Below are 19473 nucleotides of genomic sequence, written 5' to 3'. Positions count from 1 at the left end.
ACAACCTAAAACAATATGTAAGCCTCATATGAACCCTGTTATGGATTGTGTCCCCTCTCCTGACCAAATTCATAATTTGAAGTTCTAACCCATTGTTCTTCAGAATATGACCTTATTTAAAGGGTCTTTACAGAAATAATCAAGTTAAAGTGATGTCCTCAAGGTGGGCATGCAATATTACTGGTGTTCTTATAAAAAGGGGGAAATTTGGACACAGAGATACATTTAGAAAGAGGATATAAAGAGACATAGGAAGTAGACAACCATCTAAGAGTACAGAGGCCTGAATCAGATCCTTCCTTCAGAGCTCTCAAAAGAAACTAACTTTGCTGACACTTTCATTTTGGACTTCTAGCCTCCAGGACTGTGAGACAAATTTTGGTTGTTTAGGCCACCCATTTCTGGTAGTTTTATTACACTAAGCCTAGGAAACTAATATAGATACTGACTCAACCGACCAACTGTTGGTAGATACCTTTGAGATCATTGGGGAAATGTAAACACGAAAAGCACTAACCATAAAAGGAACACCCTTGAAGCTGGGTGCAGTGGCTCATACCTGTAATCCCAGTACTTTGGAGGGCCAGGCGGGCAGATCACTTGAGATCAGGAGTTTGAGACCAGCCTGGCCAAAATGGTGAAACCCCGTCTACTAAAACTACAAAAAAATCTTTTTTTTTTTTGTAATTTTTTTTTTACAGGTGGTGCATGCCTGTAATCCCAGCTACTCGGGAGACTGAGGTGGGGGGATCGCTTGAACCCAGCAGGCAAAGGTTGCAATGAGCTGAGATCACACCACTGCACTCCAGCCTGGGCAACAGAGCAAGACTCTGCCAAAAAAAAAAAAGTCTGGGCACAGTGGCTCACGCCTGAAATCCCAGCACTTTGGGAGGCCAAGGTGGGTGGATCACCTGAGGTCAGGAGTTCAAGACCAGCCTGACCAACATGGTGAAACCCCGTGTCTACTAAAAATACAAAAATATTAGCTGGGTGTAGGCTGAGTGCGGTGGCTCATGCCTGTGATCCCAGCACACTGGGAGGCCGAGGCAGGTGGGTCACCTGAGGTCAGCAGTTCGAGACCAGCCTGACCAACATGGTGAAACCCCGTCTCTACTAAAAATACAAAAATTAGCCAGCGTGGTGGCAGGTGCCTGTAATCCCAGCTACTCGGGAGGCTGAGGCAGGAGAACGCTTGAACCTAGGAGGCGGAGGTTGGAGTGAGCCAAGATCACGCCACTGCACTCCTGCCTGGGCAACAGACTGAGACTCCATCTCAAAAAATAAAAAAAATTTTTTTTAACTAGCCGGGTGTGGTGGCGAGCACCTGTAATCCCAGCTACTCAGGAGGCAGAATCGCTTGAACCTGGGAGGCGAAGGTTGCGGTGAGGCGAGATTGCACCATTGCACTCCAGCCTGGGCGACAGAGTGAGGCTCTGTCAAAAAAAAAAAAAAAAAAAAAAAGGCCAGGCACAGTGGCTCACGCCCGTAATCCCAGCACTTTGGGAGGCTTGAGGCAGGCGGATCATGAGGTCAATAGATCAAGACCACCCTGGCCAACATGGTGAAACCCCATCTCTACTAAAAATACAAAAATTAGCTGGGCATGGTGGCGTGTGCCTGTAGTCCCAGCTACTCAGGAGGCTGAGGCAGGAGAATTGCTTAAACCCAGGAGGGGGAGGTTGCAGTGAGCCGAGATCGCGCCACTGCACTCCAGCCTGGCGACAGAGTGAGACTCCATCTTAAAAAAAATAAAAAGTGAGTTAGCAGAAAGAAAGAAAATGAAAACAAGTTTACAAGTTTAGACAACTTTTTCAGAGGTTAGGCTATGAAAATATGAACTTCTCTGGAGTAAAATATTGCCTCCAACCAATAAAAGAGAGAAATTAATGGAGAAAATCCCCTTGAGAAAGAAAAGAATATACAATTGAGAGATAGTATAAGGGCTGTTTATTAATAGGGTATATGAGCACAGATGCCCTCTTGATATTTTAGTAATTTAGTGGGGACCTAGAAGAACCCATGACATATATACCATCATCTCATCAAGGCAAACAGTATTAGAGCAAGAACTCAGTGTTTTAGGAAACTAAATATATTCAGATAAATATGTGGCAATGTTCTATTTTTATTTGCTTCCTTTTTTTTTTTTTTTGAGATGGAGTCTTGCTGCCACCAAGGATGGAATGCAGTGGTATGATCTCAGCTCACTGCAACCTCTGCGTCGTCCCAGGTTCAAGCAATTCTCCTGCCTCAGCCTCCCAAGTAGGTGGAATTACAGGCACCCACCACAGGCACTCACCACCATGCCTGGCTAATATTTTTTTTTTTTTGAGATGGAGTTTCACTCTTGTTGCCCAGGCTGGAGTGCAATGGCACAATCTCGGCAACCTCTGCCTCCTGGGTTCAAGAGATTTTCCTGCCTCAGCCTCCCGAGTGGCTGTGATGCTGGGTATGCGCCACCATGTCCAGCTAATTTTGTATTTTTTTTTTTTTTTTTTTTAGTAGAGATGGGGTTTCACCATGTTGGTCAGGCTGGTCTCGAACTCCTGACCTCAGGTGATCTGCCCGCCTCGGCCTCCCAAAGTGCTAGGATTACAGGCATGAGCCACCATGCCCAGCCAAATTTTTGTATTTTTAGTAGAGACAGGGTTTCACCCTGTTGGCCAGGCTGGTTTCGAACTCTTGAGTTCAAGTGATCTGTCCCCTTCAGCCTCCCAAAGTGCTGGGATTACAGATACGAGCCACTGTGCCTGGCCACAATGTTCTATTAATAATCACATATGGGCCAAGCATGGTGGCTCACCCTTATAATCCCAACACTTCAGGAGGCAGAGGCAGGAGGATCACTTGAGGCCTTGAGTTCAAGACCAGTGTGGGCTACATAGTGAGACCCTGTCTCCACCAAAAATAAAAAATAAAAAAATTAGGCAGACATGGTGTTGTGCACCTGTTATCTCAGCTACTTGGAAGGCTGAGGAAGGAGGATCTCTTGAGCCCAGGAGGTGGAGGCTGCATTGAGTTATAATTACACCACTGCATTCCAGCCTGGGTGACAAAATGAGACCCTGTCTCTAAAAAAAAATAAAAAATAAAAATACATTATTTTCATCTTTCCTCTAAAAGTTAAAAATATTCCACATATCAATACCCACGTAATTTATAACAGCTACACTGCTCAGTAATACCTTTGGTGAAGATTACTTATTTCTTCATCCTTGCGGTTTATTTCCACTCTGGCAGTTTTGATAAGTGCTGAAATATTCTTCTTAAGAGACTGGTTTTCGTTTATTAAGCTGAAATTCTAAAACAGCACAAACTATATTAATAAAGTACATACCTATAGGGTTACTAATACTACTACATACATTAGCTGATAATTATTGAATGTTAACTACATGCAGGCATCACACATTTATAAGCCCTATGAGGAGTACTATTTATCCCCCTTATACAGATGGGGAAGCTGAGACTATGAGAAGATAACTGGCACCAGAAATAGTCCCACTTAAAGTGAAACTACTTAAAACAGAGATTGAAATGAAAAACCAATGAACAGCAGAAAAAGTAAGTTCTGCCTGGGTCATGATCTTGAAAATTGAAAATAAAAATGATAAGAATTAGGTTATAATTTAACAGCTTTGGTTAAACTTGCAAAGATGTATTAGTCCAGTCTGGGCATGGTGGCTCACGCCTGTAATCCCAGCACTTTGGGAGGCCGAGGCAGGTGGATCACCTAAGGTCAGGAGCTCAAGACCAGCCTGGCCAACAGGCCGAAACCCTGTCTCTACTAAAAATACAAAAATTAGCCAGGTGTCATGGTGGGTGCCTGTAATCCCAGCTACTTGGGAGGCTGAGGCAGGAGAACCGCTTGAGCCTGGGAGGCGGAGGTTGCAGTGAGCTGGAGGTTGCAGTAAGCCGAGATCGTGCCACTGCACTCCAGCCTGGCGAAGCGCAAGGCTCCATCAGAAAAAAAAAAAAAGATGTATTAGTCCCCAGATAAAGAAAGAATTGAGAGTTCACTGGTTCTTTCAGGGGAAAGAGAAGGAAGAGATACAATTTTACCAAAAAGTAAAAACTAGAACAGGACATGACATTCCTGATTTTTGCAGCACAGTCACAAAATAGGTCATTTTGGCAAAAGCTGTGAAGGCATCATCAGTGTCCCCCAAGAGCCATTTTAAACCCGTATCTTTGCTCCTCAAAACCATTCTTTTAAACCAGTTGTCATCATCTCCACAATTTTCTATTAATTAACTATTAATTGGCCTAAGTCTAACAGACCCTTTATAATCAATGTCATTTAATAAATCAAGCCGTTTTCCTTTATCAGTTTCATCAACTCGGAAAATAATGCATACTTGCCACATTTGCTATTTCATTCAATTTCATCAACTCAGGAAATAATGCATACTTGCCACATTTGCTATTTCATTTAATACTAAAAGAAAGCTTCCTTATAAACTGTCAACACTTTAACATTTTAATTTCTATTTATAACAACTTTTTTTTTGTTGTTTTACTTTTTTTAAGTGACAGGGTCTTGCTCTGTCACCCAGGCTGGAGTGCAGTGGCACAATCACAGCTCACTGTAACTTCAAACTCCTGAGTTCAAGAGTCCTCCCTCCTCAGCCTCCTAAGTAGCTAGGACTACAGGGGGCCATACACAGCTAATTGTTTTATTTTTTTGTAGAGATGAGGTTTTGCTACCTTGCTAAGGCTGGGCTCAAACTCCTGGCCTCAAGCAATCCTCTCACCTCTGCCTCTCAAAGTGCTGAAATTACTGGTGTGAGTCACTGTGCCTGGTAATTTGTTTTTTATGTTTTCATTTATACCCTACCTGTGTCTGTATTTCTTTAAACTTTTTCATCAGCTCTTTCATTTGTAGTTGACATTTTCCATATTCTACTTGCAACTATAAAATATAAAAGGATTAATTGAAGTATCATTCAAAATTATTTTCTTAGCTTAACTGGCATTTCAAAATATTTTAAAATTTGCAAATCAATTCACTAAGAAGGCAGATGAGGTCTCCTTCTACCAGAAAGATAACCAGTTTTAAAGTTAAGCCTACAAATAATCTATCTTGTTTAGTTTCACATTCAACATCCAAACCTTAAAATTCAAATATAGTAGAAAGAAATAGAAGTCTGAGGACATTTTATGCAACATATAATTTAACTTTGTACATATCATGAAAGAAAAAATGTTGTAACACTGTTTGCCTGTTGAGGTTTATATTCAGATGCTTAAATTGGGTCAAGCAAAATTATAACTAAATTTAGACAAGTATTCAGAAAACATTCCTTTAAAAAACAGGTCTGAAGACAAAAACTGACTTAAATATTTGTTAGTCTAAGAGCTAAGTTCCTAAACAAAATATCTGTTCAAAACTAAGCAGCTGACTGCTCTTCAGAAGCTACAAAACAGTAAATAACTGTCCTTAATAATTGTGGCAACCCATACATCATTATATGTTGCCTCCTTTGCAGTTCCTTCTTCAGTCAGGATCTCTTCATATAAGTCCAAACAATTTCTTGATGGTACACAGGATTTAGAAGCGCTGTCTAAAAACAAACAAACAAAAAAAACCTTCCATAAAAATACTTGTTACACTTTTTTCTTTTGTTTTTTTGAGTCTCGCTCTGTCACCCATGCTAGAGTGCAGTGGCAGTGGTGCAAATCTTGGCTCACTGTAGCCTCACCCTCCCAGGTTCAAGCCATTCTCATGCCTCAGCCTCCCGAGTAGCTGGGATTACAGGTACACGCCACCACGCCCCACTAATTTTTGTATTTTTAGTAGAGATGGTGAGGTGGTGTTTCACCATGTTGGCCAGGCTGGTCTCGAACTCCTGACCTCAAGAAATCCACCCGCCTTGGCCTCACAAAGTGAAAATATTTGTCACACCTTTTTTTTTAGGAGTCTCCCTCTGTCACCCAGGCTGGAGCGCAGTGGCGCTATCTTGGCTCACTGCAACCTCCGCCTCCTGGGTTCAAGCGATTCTTCTGCCTCAGCCTCCCTGAGTAGCTGGGACTATAGGCACGTGCCACCATGCCCAGCTAATTTTTTTTGTATTTGTAGTAAAGACGAGGTTTCACTATGTTGGCCAGGCTGGTCTCCAACTCCTGACCTCAGGGGATCCGCCCGCCTCGGCCTTGCAAAGTGCTGGGATTACAGGCGTGAGCTACCGCGCCCAGCCTTGTTACACTTTTTGATATTTCGTCTACTTCAAAGATTATACATTTCTCCATCTCCCATACTTCATCCTACGTTTCACTTATCCTACATTCCAAATTTATACTGATTTTACAGATGGACTACCAATTTACCTAAAATGGTTGTGTCAACCAAATTAGGTATGAAGATCATAACTGTTCAAAACTCTGAGAAATCTGATTATGGAAAAGGTTTCTAATTTGAATAGGTCATTAGATTCTCAGCATATCACTCTTACTGATACGTTTAAAAATATTTATAGTAACTTACACTTTTCAAATGTTCTAATATCATATAACCTTCAAGAGTATGAGCGCGGCCAGGTGTGGTGACTTACGCCTGTAATCCCAGCACTTTGGGAGGCTGAGGTGGGCGGATCACGAGGTCAGGAGATCAAGACCATCCAGGCTAACATGGTGAAACCTTGTCTCTACTAAAAATACAAAAAATTAGCCGGGTGTGGTGGCACGTGCCTGTAGTCCCAGCTACTTGGGAGGCTGAGGCAGGAGAACCACTTGAATCCAGGAGGCGGAGGTTGCAGCAAGCCGAGATCAAACCACTGCATTCCAGCCTGGGCGACAGAGTGAGACTCCATCTCAAAAAAAAAAAAAAAAAAAAAAAAAAGAGTATGAGTGAGTAGTAACAGACACCAGCACTAGTTGCACTTCAATAGTAGAAAATGTTTTTGCACAAGGCTCAATTAAATCTGAGACTGAGATGAATAAAAAACCTGTGTGCTAATTTGTTTTTCTGATCAAGCTTTGGTTAAGATTGGGTTCTGGAAGTTACTGTGGGGGAAAAGAAAGAAAAGAATTACCTCAGTGTAATTATAAAGAATGAGCAAATTCTTTAGGAGCTATGATATACCAGGATTTAGTAACCACAAAACAATGAACTGACCAAGAAAATGAAACTATTTTTATGGAATTCACATACCAGAAACAGCACTGTCCAACCCAGCGTATATGTCCAGTGAGCCTTCATCATTGTTCTTAAGAGGAGAAGCTGCAAGAAAGGCAAAGATTAGTTAAAAATGACTTTAGGCACTGAGATTTTTCCATTCCTACACTAAAGGACCAGGAAAAGAAAGAGATTTAACAGTTTTGCTTTAAATAAGAGATAAGCCAGGCATGGTGGCTCACGCCTGTAAACTCAGCACTTAGGGAGGCTGAGGCAGGTGGATCGCTTAAGCTCAGGATTTCAAGACTAGCCTGGGCAACGGGGCGAAACCTCATCTCTACTAAAAATACAAAAAAAGGCCGGGCGTGGTCGCTCCCGCCTGTAATCCCAGCACTTTGGGAGGCCGAGGTAGGCAGATCACTTTTGAACCCAGGAGTTGGAGACCAGCCTGGACAACACGGAGAAACTCTGTCTCTACTAAAAATACAAAAATTAGCCAGGAGTGGTGGTGCATGCCTGTAGTCCCAGCTACTAGGGAGATTGAGGCACGACAATTGCTTGAACCCGGGAGGTGGAAGTTGCAGTGAGCCAAGATCGTGCCCCTGCGCTCTAGCCTGGATTTCAGAGTGAGACCATGTCTCAAATTAAAGAGAGAGAGGGAGAGAGAGACACAGACAGACATTGTCTCTACACATAGTTATAAACAGGAAGATTTTGGCACACCGATTTATTTATTGACTACCTCAGATACAGACTTTAAAAATTCAGTTTCAAAAATATACTAGTGAGGCCAGGTGCAGTGGCTCACACCTGTAATCCCCCCACTTTAGGAGGCTGAGGAGAGAGGATTGCTTAAGCTCAGGAGATCAAGACCAGCCTGGACAACATAGCATATCAAAAATAAAAATTAGCCAGGTGTGGTGGCACATGGGAGGCTACGGTGGACTGCTTGAGCCCAGAAGGTCAAGGCTGCAGCGAGCCAAGATTATGCCACTGCACTCCAGCCTGGGTGACAGTGTGAGATCCTGTCTCATATATATATATTCTACTGAAAGAGTTCCAATTCCAGTTATAGCAGAGTAGTTTCTATGAAACCAATCCTCCTGCAGGTAACTACTGTTGACACTAAATAAAATATTTGAAGCTATCTAAAGAGCTAGAGAACAACCTAAAGCAGGCAAAAACTAAAAGGGTAATGACAACTGAAAGAAAATAGCACCTCCCAAGTTCCCTGTCCCCTTTTATTACTGCTTTTTGTATAAAGACAGGCCCTAGTTGTAGCTACACTGGGCAGTGACAACTCAAGATAGAAACCTCCAGTCCTAGTAGCTTGAAGAACCGGAGAAAAGAATTTGTCATGATAACAGTGACTAGTACATGAAAGGGGAATTACAGAAATCCACAAAGAGCATTACTTAAATTCTGCCCAAATCTCTGGGTGACCCTCAAAAAAGGGTAGAACTCCAAAAAGCCAGCTAAATCTAAAATAGAGATTTCAGTTGCTATTACAGAAGAGACCGAATTGTAAGTTCAGCTAAGTTAAATATCTGCTAAAATTAAAAACAATTCTTCAGAGGAATGTTAACAGCATCCAGTGTCTAACATTTCATTTACAATGTTGACTATTCAATCCAAAGTTACTACATGGTGGCCAGGTGCAGTGAGTCACACCTGTAATCCCAGCACTTTGGGAGGCCAAGGCCAGAGGACTGCTTGAGCCCATGAGTTCGAGACCAGCCTAGGTAACATGGTGAGACTCTGTCTCTACAAAAAAAAATTAAAAGAAAATTAGGTGAGCATGGTGGCAGATGCCTGTAGTCCCAGCTACTCAGGAGACTGAGGCAGGAGGATGACTTGAACCCAGGAGGTCGAGGCTGAAGTGAGCCATGTTCATGCCACTACACTCCAGCCTGGCTGACAGAGGAAGAACTTGTCTCCAAAAAAACCACACAGACAAACACAAACTTACTACATAGAAAATCTCAGAAACAATGAAAAAGAACCAAATGAAAAACCTACAACTGAAGATTACAATATCTAATATAAAAAATTACTGGATGTGCTTGACAGGAGAACCACTGAACTTGAAGACAGATCAACAGAAATTACCCAATCTGTAGATGAGAGAGCACTTTCTTAAAAAAGAACAGAGTCTTAGTGACCTACATGATAATATCAAAAGTCCTCACATAGTATATATGTGGAGTCCAGAAGCAAATAGAGAATGGGAGGAAACTGCTACTAGAGGGATACCAAAGAATGCTAGGACTGGAGATGGTAAATAAATGAGTAATCGTAAAAGACTAATTTTTCTTCTTAATTTAAGATCCATAGAACTGTTACAGTAAACACTATAGCTTTTTTTTTTTGTTTTTTTTTTGGTTTTTTTTTGGTTTTTGTGAGACAGAGTCTCGCTCTGTCACCCAGGATGGAGTGCAGTGGTGCGATCTCAGCTCACTGCAACCTCTGCCTTCCGCCTCCCAGGTCCAAGCAATTCTCCTGCCTCAGCCTCCCGAGCAGCTGAGACTACAGGCACACACCGCCACACCTGGCTAATTTTTTGTATTTTGGTAGAGACGGGGGTTCCACCGTGTTGCACAGGTTGGTCTCGAACTCCTGTGCTCAGGCAATCCACCCGCCTCGGTCTCCCAAAGTGCTGGGATTACAGGCGTGAGACACCACGCCCGGCCCAGTAAACACTATAGCATTTTATTGTGGGGTTCTAACATGAAAGGCAAAGAAGCAGATAGATGCAACCATACATGCAAGATATTGTAAAAAGGTACAATACTAGTAAACAGACTACAAAATGTTAAAGATGTATACACTTCCTCAAACAAATACTAAAAATAATACAAACAGGTATAGTGAAAAAGCTCATACATAAATGAAATGCATTTCAAAAATACACTCAAACATTACTAGCAGTTAGCACTAGTGCTAAAGGGAGAAAAAAAATTTAAAAATTTAAAATAAGTAAATAAATATATACTCAAATAATATTTGAAAGACAATCAGAAAAAAATAACTGATGAGACAAATTGAAGTCAAATATTAAAATGACCTAAATCCAACTACAATAATAAAGAACATCATTCACTGGAATAAAAATAGCAAATCAAATACAAAAGTATTTTATCAGTGTTAAATCTAATGAAACTGAAATTACACTGTGGTTATATAAGAGAACCAACTTTTCCTTATGAAATACATACTGAAATACTTAGGGGTAAGGGACCATAATGTATACAACTTACTCTCAAATGGTCAGGAAAAAAAATGGGTGTGCATCTAGACGTGTGTGTGTGTGTGTGTGTGTGTTTACAAAGAGAGAGTCTAGGCTGGACGCAGTGGCTCACGCCTCTAATCCCAACACTTTGAGAGGCCAAGACAGGTGGATCACCTGAGGTCAGGAGTTTGAGAACAGCCTGGCCAACATGGTGAAGCGCCGTCTCTACTAAAAATACAAAACTTAGCCGGGCATAGTGGCGCACACCTGTAATCCCAGCTACTCTGGAGGCTGAGGTAGGAGAATCACTTGAACTCGGGAGGCAGAGGTTGCAGTAAGCTGAGTTAGCACCGCTGCACTCCAGCCTGGGTGACAGAGCGAGACTCCGTCTCAAAAAAAAAAGGCAAGACACAAAGCAGAAAGTACACCATAGCTGTGACTATTTTAAAAATGTACATGCTTTTCCTACTGCTTCACTTGATTAGCCTAAAAAATATATATATGGGCTGGGCGTGGTGGTTTATGCCTGTAATCCCAGCACTTTGGGAGGCTGAGGCGGGCAGACCACGAGGTCAGGAGATCGAGACCATCCTGGCTAACACAGTAAAACCCCGTCTCTACTAAAAATACAAAAAATTAGCCGGGCGTGGTGGCGGGTGCCTGTAGTCCCAGTTACTCGGGAGGCTGAGGCAGGAGAATGGCGTGAACCCGGAAGGCACAGCCTGCAGTGAGCCGAGACTGCGCCACTGCACTCCAGCCTGGGTGGCAGAGCGAGACTCCAACTCAAAACAAAAACAACAACAACAAAAAAACAAACCTGGCCGGGCGCGGTGGTTCACGCCTATAATCCCAGCACTTTGGGAGACCAAGGCGGGCAGATCACCTGAGATCAGGAGTTCGAGACCAGCCTGGCCAATATGGCGAAACCCCGTCTCCACTAAAAATACGAAAAAATTAGCCGGGCATGGTGGCGCGCTCCTGTAATCCCAGCTACTCAGGAGGCTGACAGTAGAATTCCTTGAACCTGGGAGGCAGAGGTTGCAGTGAGCCTAGATCATGCCATTGCACTCCAGCCTGGGCGAAAGAGCAAGACTCCGTCTCAAAAAATATATATGTGTGTGTGTGTGTGTGTGTGTGTGTGTGTGTGTGTGTGTGTGTGTGTGTGTGTATAGACAGCAACTTGACAGTGATACATAGAAATAAAAACAGCTGCATCCAGAAAATCAGATTAAATTGTAGTTTTGTCCTTCAAATTTTAATCATTGCAGACATGATGAAATTTAATCATTTGTGAATCTAGGTGACAAATAATGCTGTTCATTATATTATAGTTCAAATTTTTCAGTTTGGTGGCTTAAATTTTTTTTTTTCTTTGAGACGGAATTTTGCTCTTCTCCCAGGCTGGACTGCAATGGCAGGATCTTGGCTCACTGCAACCTCCACCTCCCAGTTCAAGCGATTCTCCTGCCTCAGGCTCTTGAGTAGCTGGGATTACAGGCGTGCACCACCATGCCCCGCTAATTTTTGTATTTTTAATAGAGATGGAGTTTCACCATGTTGGTCAGGCTAGTCTTGAACTCCTGACCTCAGGTGATCCACCTGTCTCAGTGTCCCAAAGTGCTAGAATTACAGGCGTGAGCCATCGCACCTGGCCTGGCTTAAAATTTTTCAAAGGAAAAAACATCAAAGAGAATTACATAACAGAATAACAACTTGAAACTACATCAGCAAAAATAAACACCAAATAACACCACCCAGAATGGTTATAATGGCCATAGTTGGTGTGAACTCTTCCATATCTATGAATTGTTTAAAACATTATTTTAAGCAAAAATGGAATTCTACTAAACATGTTTTATAACTGCCCTTCTTACTCTCCATGGCATAGGAATCATTATTCTGGTCAATAAACATATGCCCATATCTCAACAAATTCAATGAGGTCACAGCATGATTATCATTAAAAGAAAGAGATAATAATGTTATGTCAGTGTTTGGAAGTTTACCTTCTGCATATTATTTAAAATATTTCTATTTTGGGCTGGGCACGGTGGCTCACACCTGTAGTTCCAGCACTTTGGGAGGCCAAGGTGGGTGGATCACCTGAGGTCAGGAGTTCGAGACGAGCCTGGCCAACATGGTGAGACCTTGTCTCTACTAAAAATACAAAAATTAGCCAGACATGGTGGCAGGCACCTGTAATCTCAGCTACTCAGGAGGCTGAGGCAGGAGAATTGCTGGAACTCAGGAGACGGAGGTTGCAGTGAGCCGAGATTGCGACACTGCACTCCAGCCCAGGCTGACAACAGCAAGACTCTATCTCAAACAAAAAAAAAAGAAAGAAATTCTATTTTATGAGCTTATTTTAATACCAGGTATTGACAGTTATCTCTTTTTCAAACTAATCATCCATTGTGACTATCAATTTTTTTTTTTTTTTTGAGACAGTCTTGCTCTGTCATCTAGGCTAGAGTGCAGTGGCACAATCTCAGCTCACTGCAACCTCCACCTCCTGGGTTGAAGTGATTCTCCTGCCTCAGCCTCTTGAGTAGCTGAAATTACAGGCACATGCCACCATGCCCGGCTAATTTTTGCATTTTTAGTAGAGACGGGGTTCACCATGTTGGTCGGGCTGGTGTCGAACTCCTGACCTCGTGATTCGCCCGCCTTGGCTTCCCAAAGTATTGGGATTACAGGAATGAGACACTGCACCTGGCCCAATTTTTTTCTGAACAACAAACATCATTGCATTTACTAGAAATATTAACTTCAAGAGTAACAAAAACCTATCTTATATATTTTTAGGTATAACAATAAAAATCATTATCATCCATATTAGTAAAATCACTAATTTGACTACATTCCGAGGCTTGAAAGCATACAGTAAGTTCACACTTATTAAGCATTCCCATGTTCCAGGCATTTTACTGTATTAATTCATTTATGTATAGAGGGAAAAGGCTGATAATGACTGTGTTTCCAATGAGAATAGGTAAATGATTTTGTAATTTAAAAAGTAAAGTTAGGCAAGGCATAGTGGCTCACACCTGTAATCCCAACACTTTGGGAGGCAAAAAGGGAGGGTCGCTTGAGTCCAGGAATTAGAGACCAGCCTAGACCACACAGTGAAACCTTCTCTCTACAAAAAATAAAATGATTAGATGGCCGTGGTGGCATGTGCCTGTAGTCCTAGCTACTCAGGAGGCTGAGGCGAGAGGATCCCTTGAGCTCCCAAGTCTGAAGTCATAGTGAGCTATTAATGGCGCCACTGCACTCCACCCTGGGCAACTGGGGGAGACCCTGTCTCATAAAAAAAAAAAAAAAAAAAAAAAAAAAAAAAAAAAAAGGAAATTAGAAAGACAATTAAATGTAGCTCTTACCAGAAAAGACATCAAATAAACTTGTTCCATCACCATTGTCATCATCTGCTGCCATGATCCTATTTCCTTTTGAAAGTCACCACCTACGGTATTAAATATTTTAAAATTTCCACTGTTAAAATAAACCTCACAATTCAGAGAATAAACCTAGCTTCAAAACAAAAGCAATTTTCGAATTTGGACACATTGAAAAAGTTCACTCTATCATTCTTTGTTTTTGGAGACAAAGTCTCACTCTGTTGCCCAGGCTGGAGTGCAGTGGCTTGATCTCCGCTCACTGCAACCTCCGCCTCCTGGGTTCAAGTGATTCTTGTGCCTCAGCCTCCCGAGTAGCTGGGATTACAGGGGTGTACCGTAGCTGCGATTACAGGAGTGCACCACCACGCCTGGCTAATTTTTGTAATTTTAGTGGAAACAGGGTTTTGCCTGTCTGCCACGTTGGCCAGGCTGGTCTTGAACTCCTGGCCTTAAGCAATCCACCCACCTCAGCCTCTCAAAGTGCTGGGATTACAGACGTGAGCCCCCATGCCTGGCCTTTCTCTCTAACATTATTAAAAGCAGATTTGTGTTATCAAAAAAAGTGCCTAATATTTTCCAGGAAAAAGTCAAAACTATAAAACAAAAATTTTAAACTTGTTAATATGGCCAGGCATGGTGGCTCATGCCTACAATCTCAGCACTTTGGGAGGTCAAGTCAGGTGGATCGCTTGAGCCCAGGAATTTGAGACCAGCCTGGGCAACATGGTGAAACCCCATCTCTACAAAAAATACAAAAATTAGCCGACTGTAGTAGCCTGTGCCTGTAGTTTCAGCTACTTGGTGGCTGAAGCAGGAGGATCGCTTGAGCCTGGCAGGGAGAGGTTGCAGTGAGCCACGATAGTGCCACTGCACTGAAGCCTGGGTGACAGAGTGAGACCCTGTCTCAAAAACAAAACAAATAAACAAAAAATTGTCATTAAGCTATGTACAAAGTAAATGATAATTTTATAAAACAGACCAAAATACAAATTAACTTTTTTTTTTTTAGATGGAGTTTCGCTCTTGATGCCCAGGCTAGAGTGCAATGGTGCAACCTCGGCTCACCACAACCTCCACCTCCTGGGTTCAAGCGATTATCCTGCCTCAGCCTCCCAAGTAGCTGGGATAACAGGCGCGCACCACAATGCCCAACTAATTTTGTATTTTTAGTAGAGATGGGGTTTCTCCATGTTGGTCAGGCTGGTCTCGAACTCCCAACCTCAGGTGATCCGCTGGCCTCAGCCTCCCAAAGTGCTGGGATTATAAGCATGAGCCACTGCGCCTGGCCAAATTAACTTTTGTACTAAAATAAGAACCATCACTACTATCACAACACACACACACACACACACACACACACACACACACACACACTAATACTAACAAGAAATACTGATACCAGGCCGGGTGCAGTGGCTCACGCCTGTAATCCCAGCACTTCGGGAGGCCGAGGCGGGCAGATCACGAGGTCAGGAGATCGAGACCATCCTGGCTAACATGGTGAAACCCTGTCTCTACTAAAAATACAAAAAATTAGCCGGGCATGGTGGCGGGCGCCTGTAGTCCCAGCTACTCTGGAGGCTGAGGTAGGAGAATGGCGTGAACCTGGGAGGAGGAGCTTGCCATGAGCCGAGATCGCGCCACTGCACTCCAGCTTGGGCGACAGAGCAAGACTCCATCTCAAAAAAAAAAAAAAAAAAAAGCAAAGCTTTTGGAACTAAAAGATGTTTGACTTCACTAATAATTAAGGAAACACAAATTAAAACAATGAGATATGCCATGTTGTGTAGGAAAGTGTTGGCATAGCCAGGCATGGCTACTTATCCTTAGAAAGGCTGCTTACTAAGGCCCTTGGCTGGAGTCTAAGAACTCAAATTTCAGGAGGGTTCCCACAATTTCCAGACTGATAAAAAGTGGCTCAATGTGCCTAAACTGTTCATACAAACAATTTGGTTTATCATAAACACCTGTTTCCTTTGGGAGTCTTAAAATTTTAGTACATGCCAGGCAGAGGTGGCCTATGTGACCAGCCCCCAGTAAAGAGCCTGGGCACTGAGTCTCCAACATGCTTCCCAGGTAGACAACATTTCACACCTGCTATCACTAGTTGCTGGGGGAATAAACAGATAAGTGCATGACTCCACTGGGAGCAAAACCATGGGAACTTTAACCTGGTTTCCTCTAGACTTTACCCCATGGACCTTTTTTCCCTTTGGTGATTGTGCTTTGCACCCTTTCATTGTAATAAATCATAGCTGTAAGTACAACTACATAGTGAATTCTATAAGTCTGGCAAATCATCAAACTTAGGGGTGATTTTGGGGACTCCTGACACGTTTTCACCAACAACATAGTAAGACAAGCAAATAACAAAAAGTTTGATAGTACACTAGGTTGACAAAGGTATGGGAAAAGATGTACTCTCATAGCTCTCTCAAGTGTACACTGGTAAAAGCTCCATGAAAGCAATTTGGCAACAGCTTTGATTTGATTAAAAATTTGATGAAATGTTTAAGTACAATACTCTGACCCAAAAATTTCACATCTAATAATCTGTTACCAGTGTTGTTTATGGTAAGACTAGAAACAACATAAGAATCCAAAACAGTAAAAAAACAAAAACAGGCTGGGCCGCAGTGGCTCATGCCTGTAATCCCAGCACTTTGGGAGGCCGAGGTGGGCGGATTACTTGAGGTCAGGAGTTCGAGATCAGCCTGGCCAACATGGTGAAACCTCATCTCTACTAACACTACAAAAATTAGCTGGGTGTGGTGGCAGATGCCTGTAATCCCAGCTACTTGGGAGGCTGAGGCAGGAGAACCTCTTGAACCCAGAAGGCGGAGGCTACAGTGAGCCGAGATCACACCACTGCACTCCAGCCTGGGCAAAAAGAGTGAAACTCTGTCACACACACACACACACACACACACACAAAGTCTCTCTTCACTAACTTATCTGGCATCCTCTAATCTGCCAGTAAAACCCAATGAATGATGCTTATGGCCACTGAACTGTGGCCACTTGGGGCTATGAAATTATTAGCAAGCCTGCACCTGCATACTTCTGCTCCCACCAATTGAGATATATGCTTATGTAGTGGAGGGTGTATGTCTGCTGCCTGAATCCTGAAGGACAGGAGGTGAGCCAAGGCCATGGTGCCAGCCTGAAGAGCAAGTACCCCTGAGAACCCAAACATCCCGGGGAGTATCTGAGAACCTACCAAGAAAAACAGTCTCATGGCTTAAATACAGTAGGCAATGAGCCAGAAAGTTAGCTTAAAAATAGTTTGCAGACAAAGGGCAGCATGGATCTCTACAGCTGTCCTGCTGCCATCCAGGAGTGCCTTGTAATAAATAAACTTATTAGTCCTAGTAAATGTATCTATTCACCAAGCTGGACTTGTGAGTCATTCTTTGGTCTCCTGGCTCCCTCTTAGTTCGGGGGAAGGTTTTCTATATACGATTCTGGGTTTTTCTCAAAGCTTACCAATGTGCATTTATTGTCAAATCAATTATGCTCATTTTCCTATTTTTCTAAATCACAGTATGATGAAAGATCACAATACCAAAGGGAGTTATTTTCTAGTGAAAACTAGGCAGAATGCTATGGAAAGACAGGTAACAAAACACACACACACACACACCTCTGCATGTCAAATCAAGTGAAGACAAAATGATCCAAAGTACTAGGGGAGAAAATCTAGTCTATACTCAGATCAATTAAAAAGTATGTTTTTTTTTTTTTTTTAAGACAGAGTCTCCCTCTGTCACCCAGGCTGGAGTGCAGTGGCATGATCATAGCTCACTGCAACCTCCCTGGGCTCAAGCAAGGACAAAACAAAAACTGAAAACCATGGGCAATGTCTTACGGGTGTAGTTTACGCAAGAAAGACGTCAACACTCTCATCATTGGATTCATATTCAAAGAAAAGATCATGGTTCTACCACAAGAGATAAATAAAATCAAGGTGTATTTTTTTTCTCCATTCCTCACATTCCTCAATCTAACATTTGTTTCAATTAGTTCATTTGATTAACTGTTATAAAATAGCCTGCACAATTACAAAAAGCACAAATAACACGATCACGTTTGGTAAATAACACAACTGACTCTTTGCAAAGCAAAATTCAACTGGTGAAATCAGATACTCAGAGGTTTCCTAATGAGAAATCTACTATTAGTAGCTGTAAGTGGTCACATGGAGAGGGGAGCATTAGTCATGAGGTGTCCTCTCAGAATAATGGAGAATCTAATGATTTGGTTAAAGAGATCAAATAGATCAAAGCTTTCCCTGCACTATTATTTCATACAGTTTTAGTTTATACTACTGGCAGGTATTACTTTAAAAAAAAAAAAAAGGTGTGGTAACTCACACCTGTAATCTCAGCACTTTGGGAGGCTGAGGTGGAAGGGACTGCTTGATCCTAGGAGTTTGAGACCAGCCTGGGCAACATGGCAAAACCACATCGAGACAAAAAAAAAATACAAACAAACGGGCTGGGCATGGTGGCTCATGCCTGTAATCCCAGCACTTTGGGAGGCCGAGGTGGGCAGATCATGAGGTCAAGAGTTTGAGACCAGCCTGGCCAACATGGTGAAACCCTGTCTCTACTAAGAATACAAAAATTAGCCAGGAGTGGTGGGGTGTGCCTGTAATCCCAACTACTCGGGAGGCTGAGGCAGGAAAATCACTTGAACCCGGGAGGTGGAGGTTGCAGCGAGCTGAGATTGCGCCACTGCAAGCCAGCCTGGGCGACTGAGCAAGACTCTGTCTTGAAAACAAACAAAAAACCTCACACCTGTAATCCCAGCACTCTGGGAGGTCAAGGTGGTAGGTTCACTTGAGCCCAGGAGTTCGAGACCAGCCTGGGCAACATAGGGAGACCCCATCTCTATTTAAACAAAATAAAATTTAAAAAAAAGTAGCCAGGCATGGTGGTTCACACCTATAGTACTATCTACTCTAGCAGCTGAGATGGGAGGGTCAATTGAGCCTGTGAGGTAGAGGCTACAGTGAGCTGTGATCATGCCACTGTACTCCAGCCAGGGCGACAGAGTGACAGACCATGTCTCAAAAATAATAATTAGAAAAAGAAAAAGACTTGACCTAGTAAGTTAAACCTGGAAATAAATATAAATCTAAGAGACCTGGTAATCCTGGGTCTCTTTTTTTTTTTTAACAACTAGTCAAGGGGGGAAATAGTAGAACAAGAAGTTTGATCTGTAACTGATTGTGAACAGCCAACTGAGAAAACACTACTTTCGGACCAGCTAAACATGGATCTTTTGCCCCCATTTGTCTTAAATTTTTCTCCAAATTTTTTGTCAGATCATTATCTCCACATCTTAATTCTAGGTCCCCACCACCAAAGGTATTTTTTAAAAGATTATTTATAAATTTAAGAAGTGGCTGCTCATTTCTTAATTGTGTCACATGATGCATTAATAGTCCTTCAAAATTTCTGAAAACATACACAGTAATATAGAGAAGTCATCAAAAGAAGTTATATGTGTGTGGTTTCTCACTGTGTACACATGAAAAAGTTAAAGGTTCTTAGCTTCCTAGGCTGTAGGAAAAGGAAAAAAGTAGTTAAAGGGACTGTGACAGTTATGCCTCTCAATTCCAAATCCATCCTTCTGTGATAATGGAGCTAGGCCTTGTAGATATTTCTCCTTTGCTAACTGGCACAAGGTTAAACCTTATCAGCAGAATGGTGGAGGAACACTGGAAG

At 42.4% G+C, this 19473-nt stretch overlaps 1 protein-coding gene across 20 annotated transcripts in view; it reads right to left on the bottom strand.

The window, feature by feature from the left end:
- CASP8AP2 (caspase 8 associated protein 2) overlaps positions 1-19473 on the bottom strand; it is a 47386-nt gene that overhangs the window by 16736 nt on the left and 11177 nt on the right. For 9 of the 20 annotated variants that reach the window (XR_010157748.1, XR_010157744.1, XR_010157745.1 and 6 more), the window contains 5 exons: positions 13724-13806; positions 7151-7219; positions 5464-5564; positions 4838-4912; positions 3186-3301 (listed from right to left, as the gene is read on the bottom strand). Coding sequence is in view for 4 of the 20 variants with exons in the window: in XM_003311385.4 (XP_003311433.2) it covers positions 3186-3301; positions 4838-4912; positions 5464-5564; positions 7151-7219; positions 13724-13778 (416 nt within the window). In the remaining 16 variants the exon portion in view is untranslated. The remainder of the gene's footprint in view (positions 1-3185; positions 3302-4837; positions 4913-5463; positions 5565-7150; positions 7220-13723; positions 13807-19473) is intronic. The other 11 variants (XR_010157756.1, XR_010157755.1, XR_010157743.1 and 8 more) reach the window with 3 other exon arrangements.

Source organism: Pan troglodytes, chromosome 5 (assembly GCF_028858775.2).
Source record: "Pan troglodytes isolate AG18354 chromosome 5, NHGRI_mPanTro3-v2.0_pri, whole genome shotgun sequence".
Taxonomy (NCBI): Eukaryota; Metazoa; Chordata; class Mammalia; order Primates; family Hominidae; genus Pan; species Pan troglodytes.
Note: the sequence above shows the minus strand (reverse complement) of the source record. Positions and strands in the feature narration are given on the sequence as shown.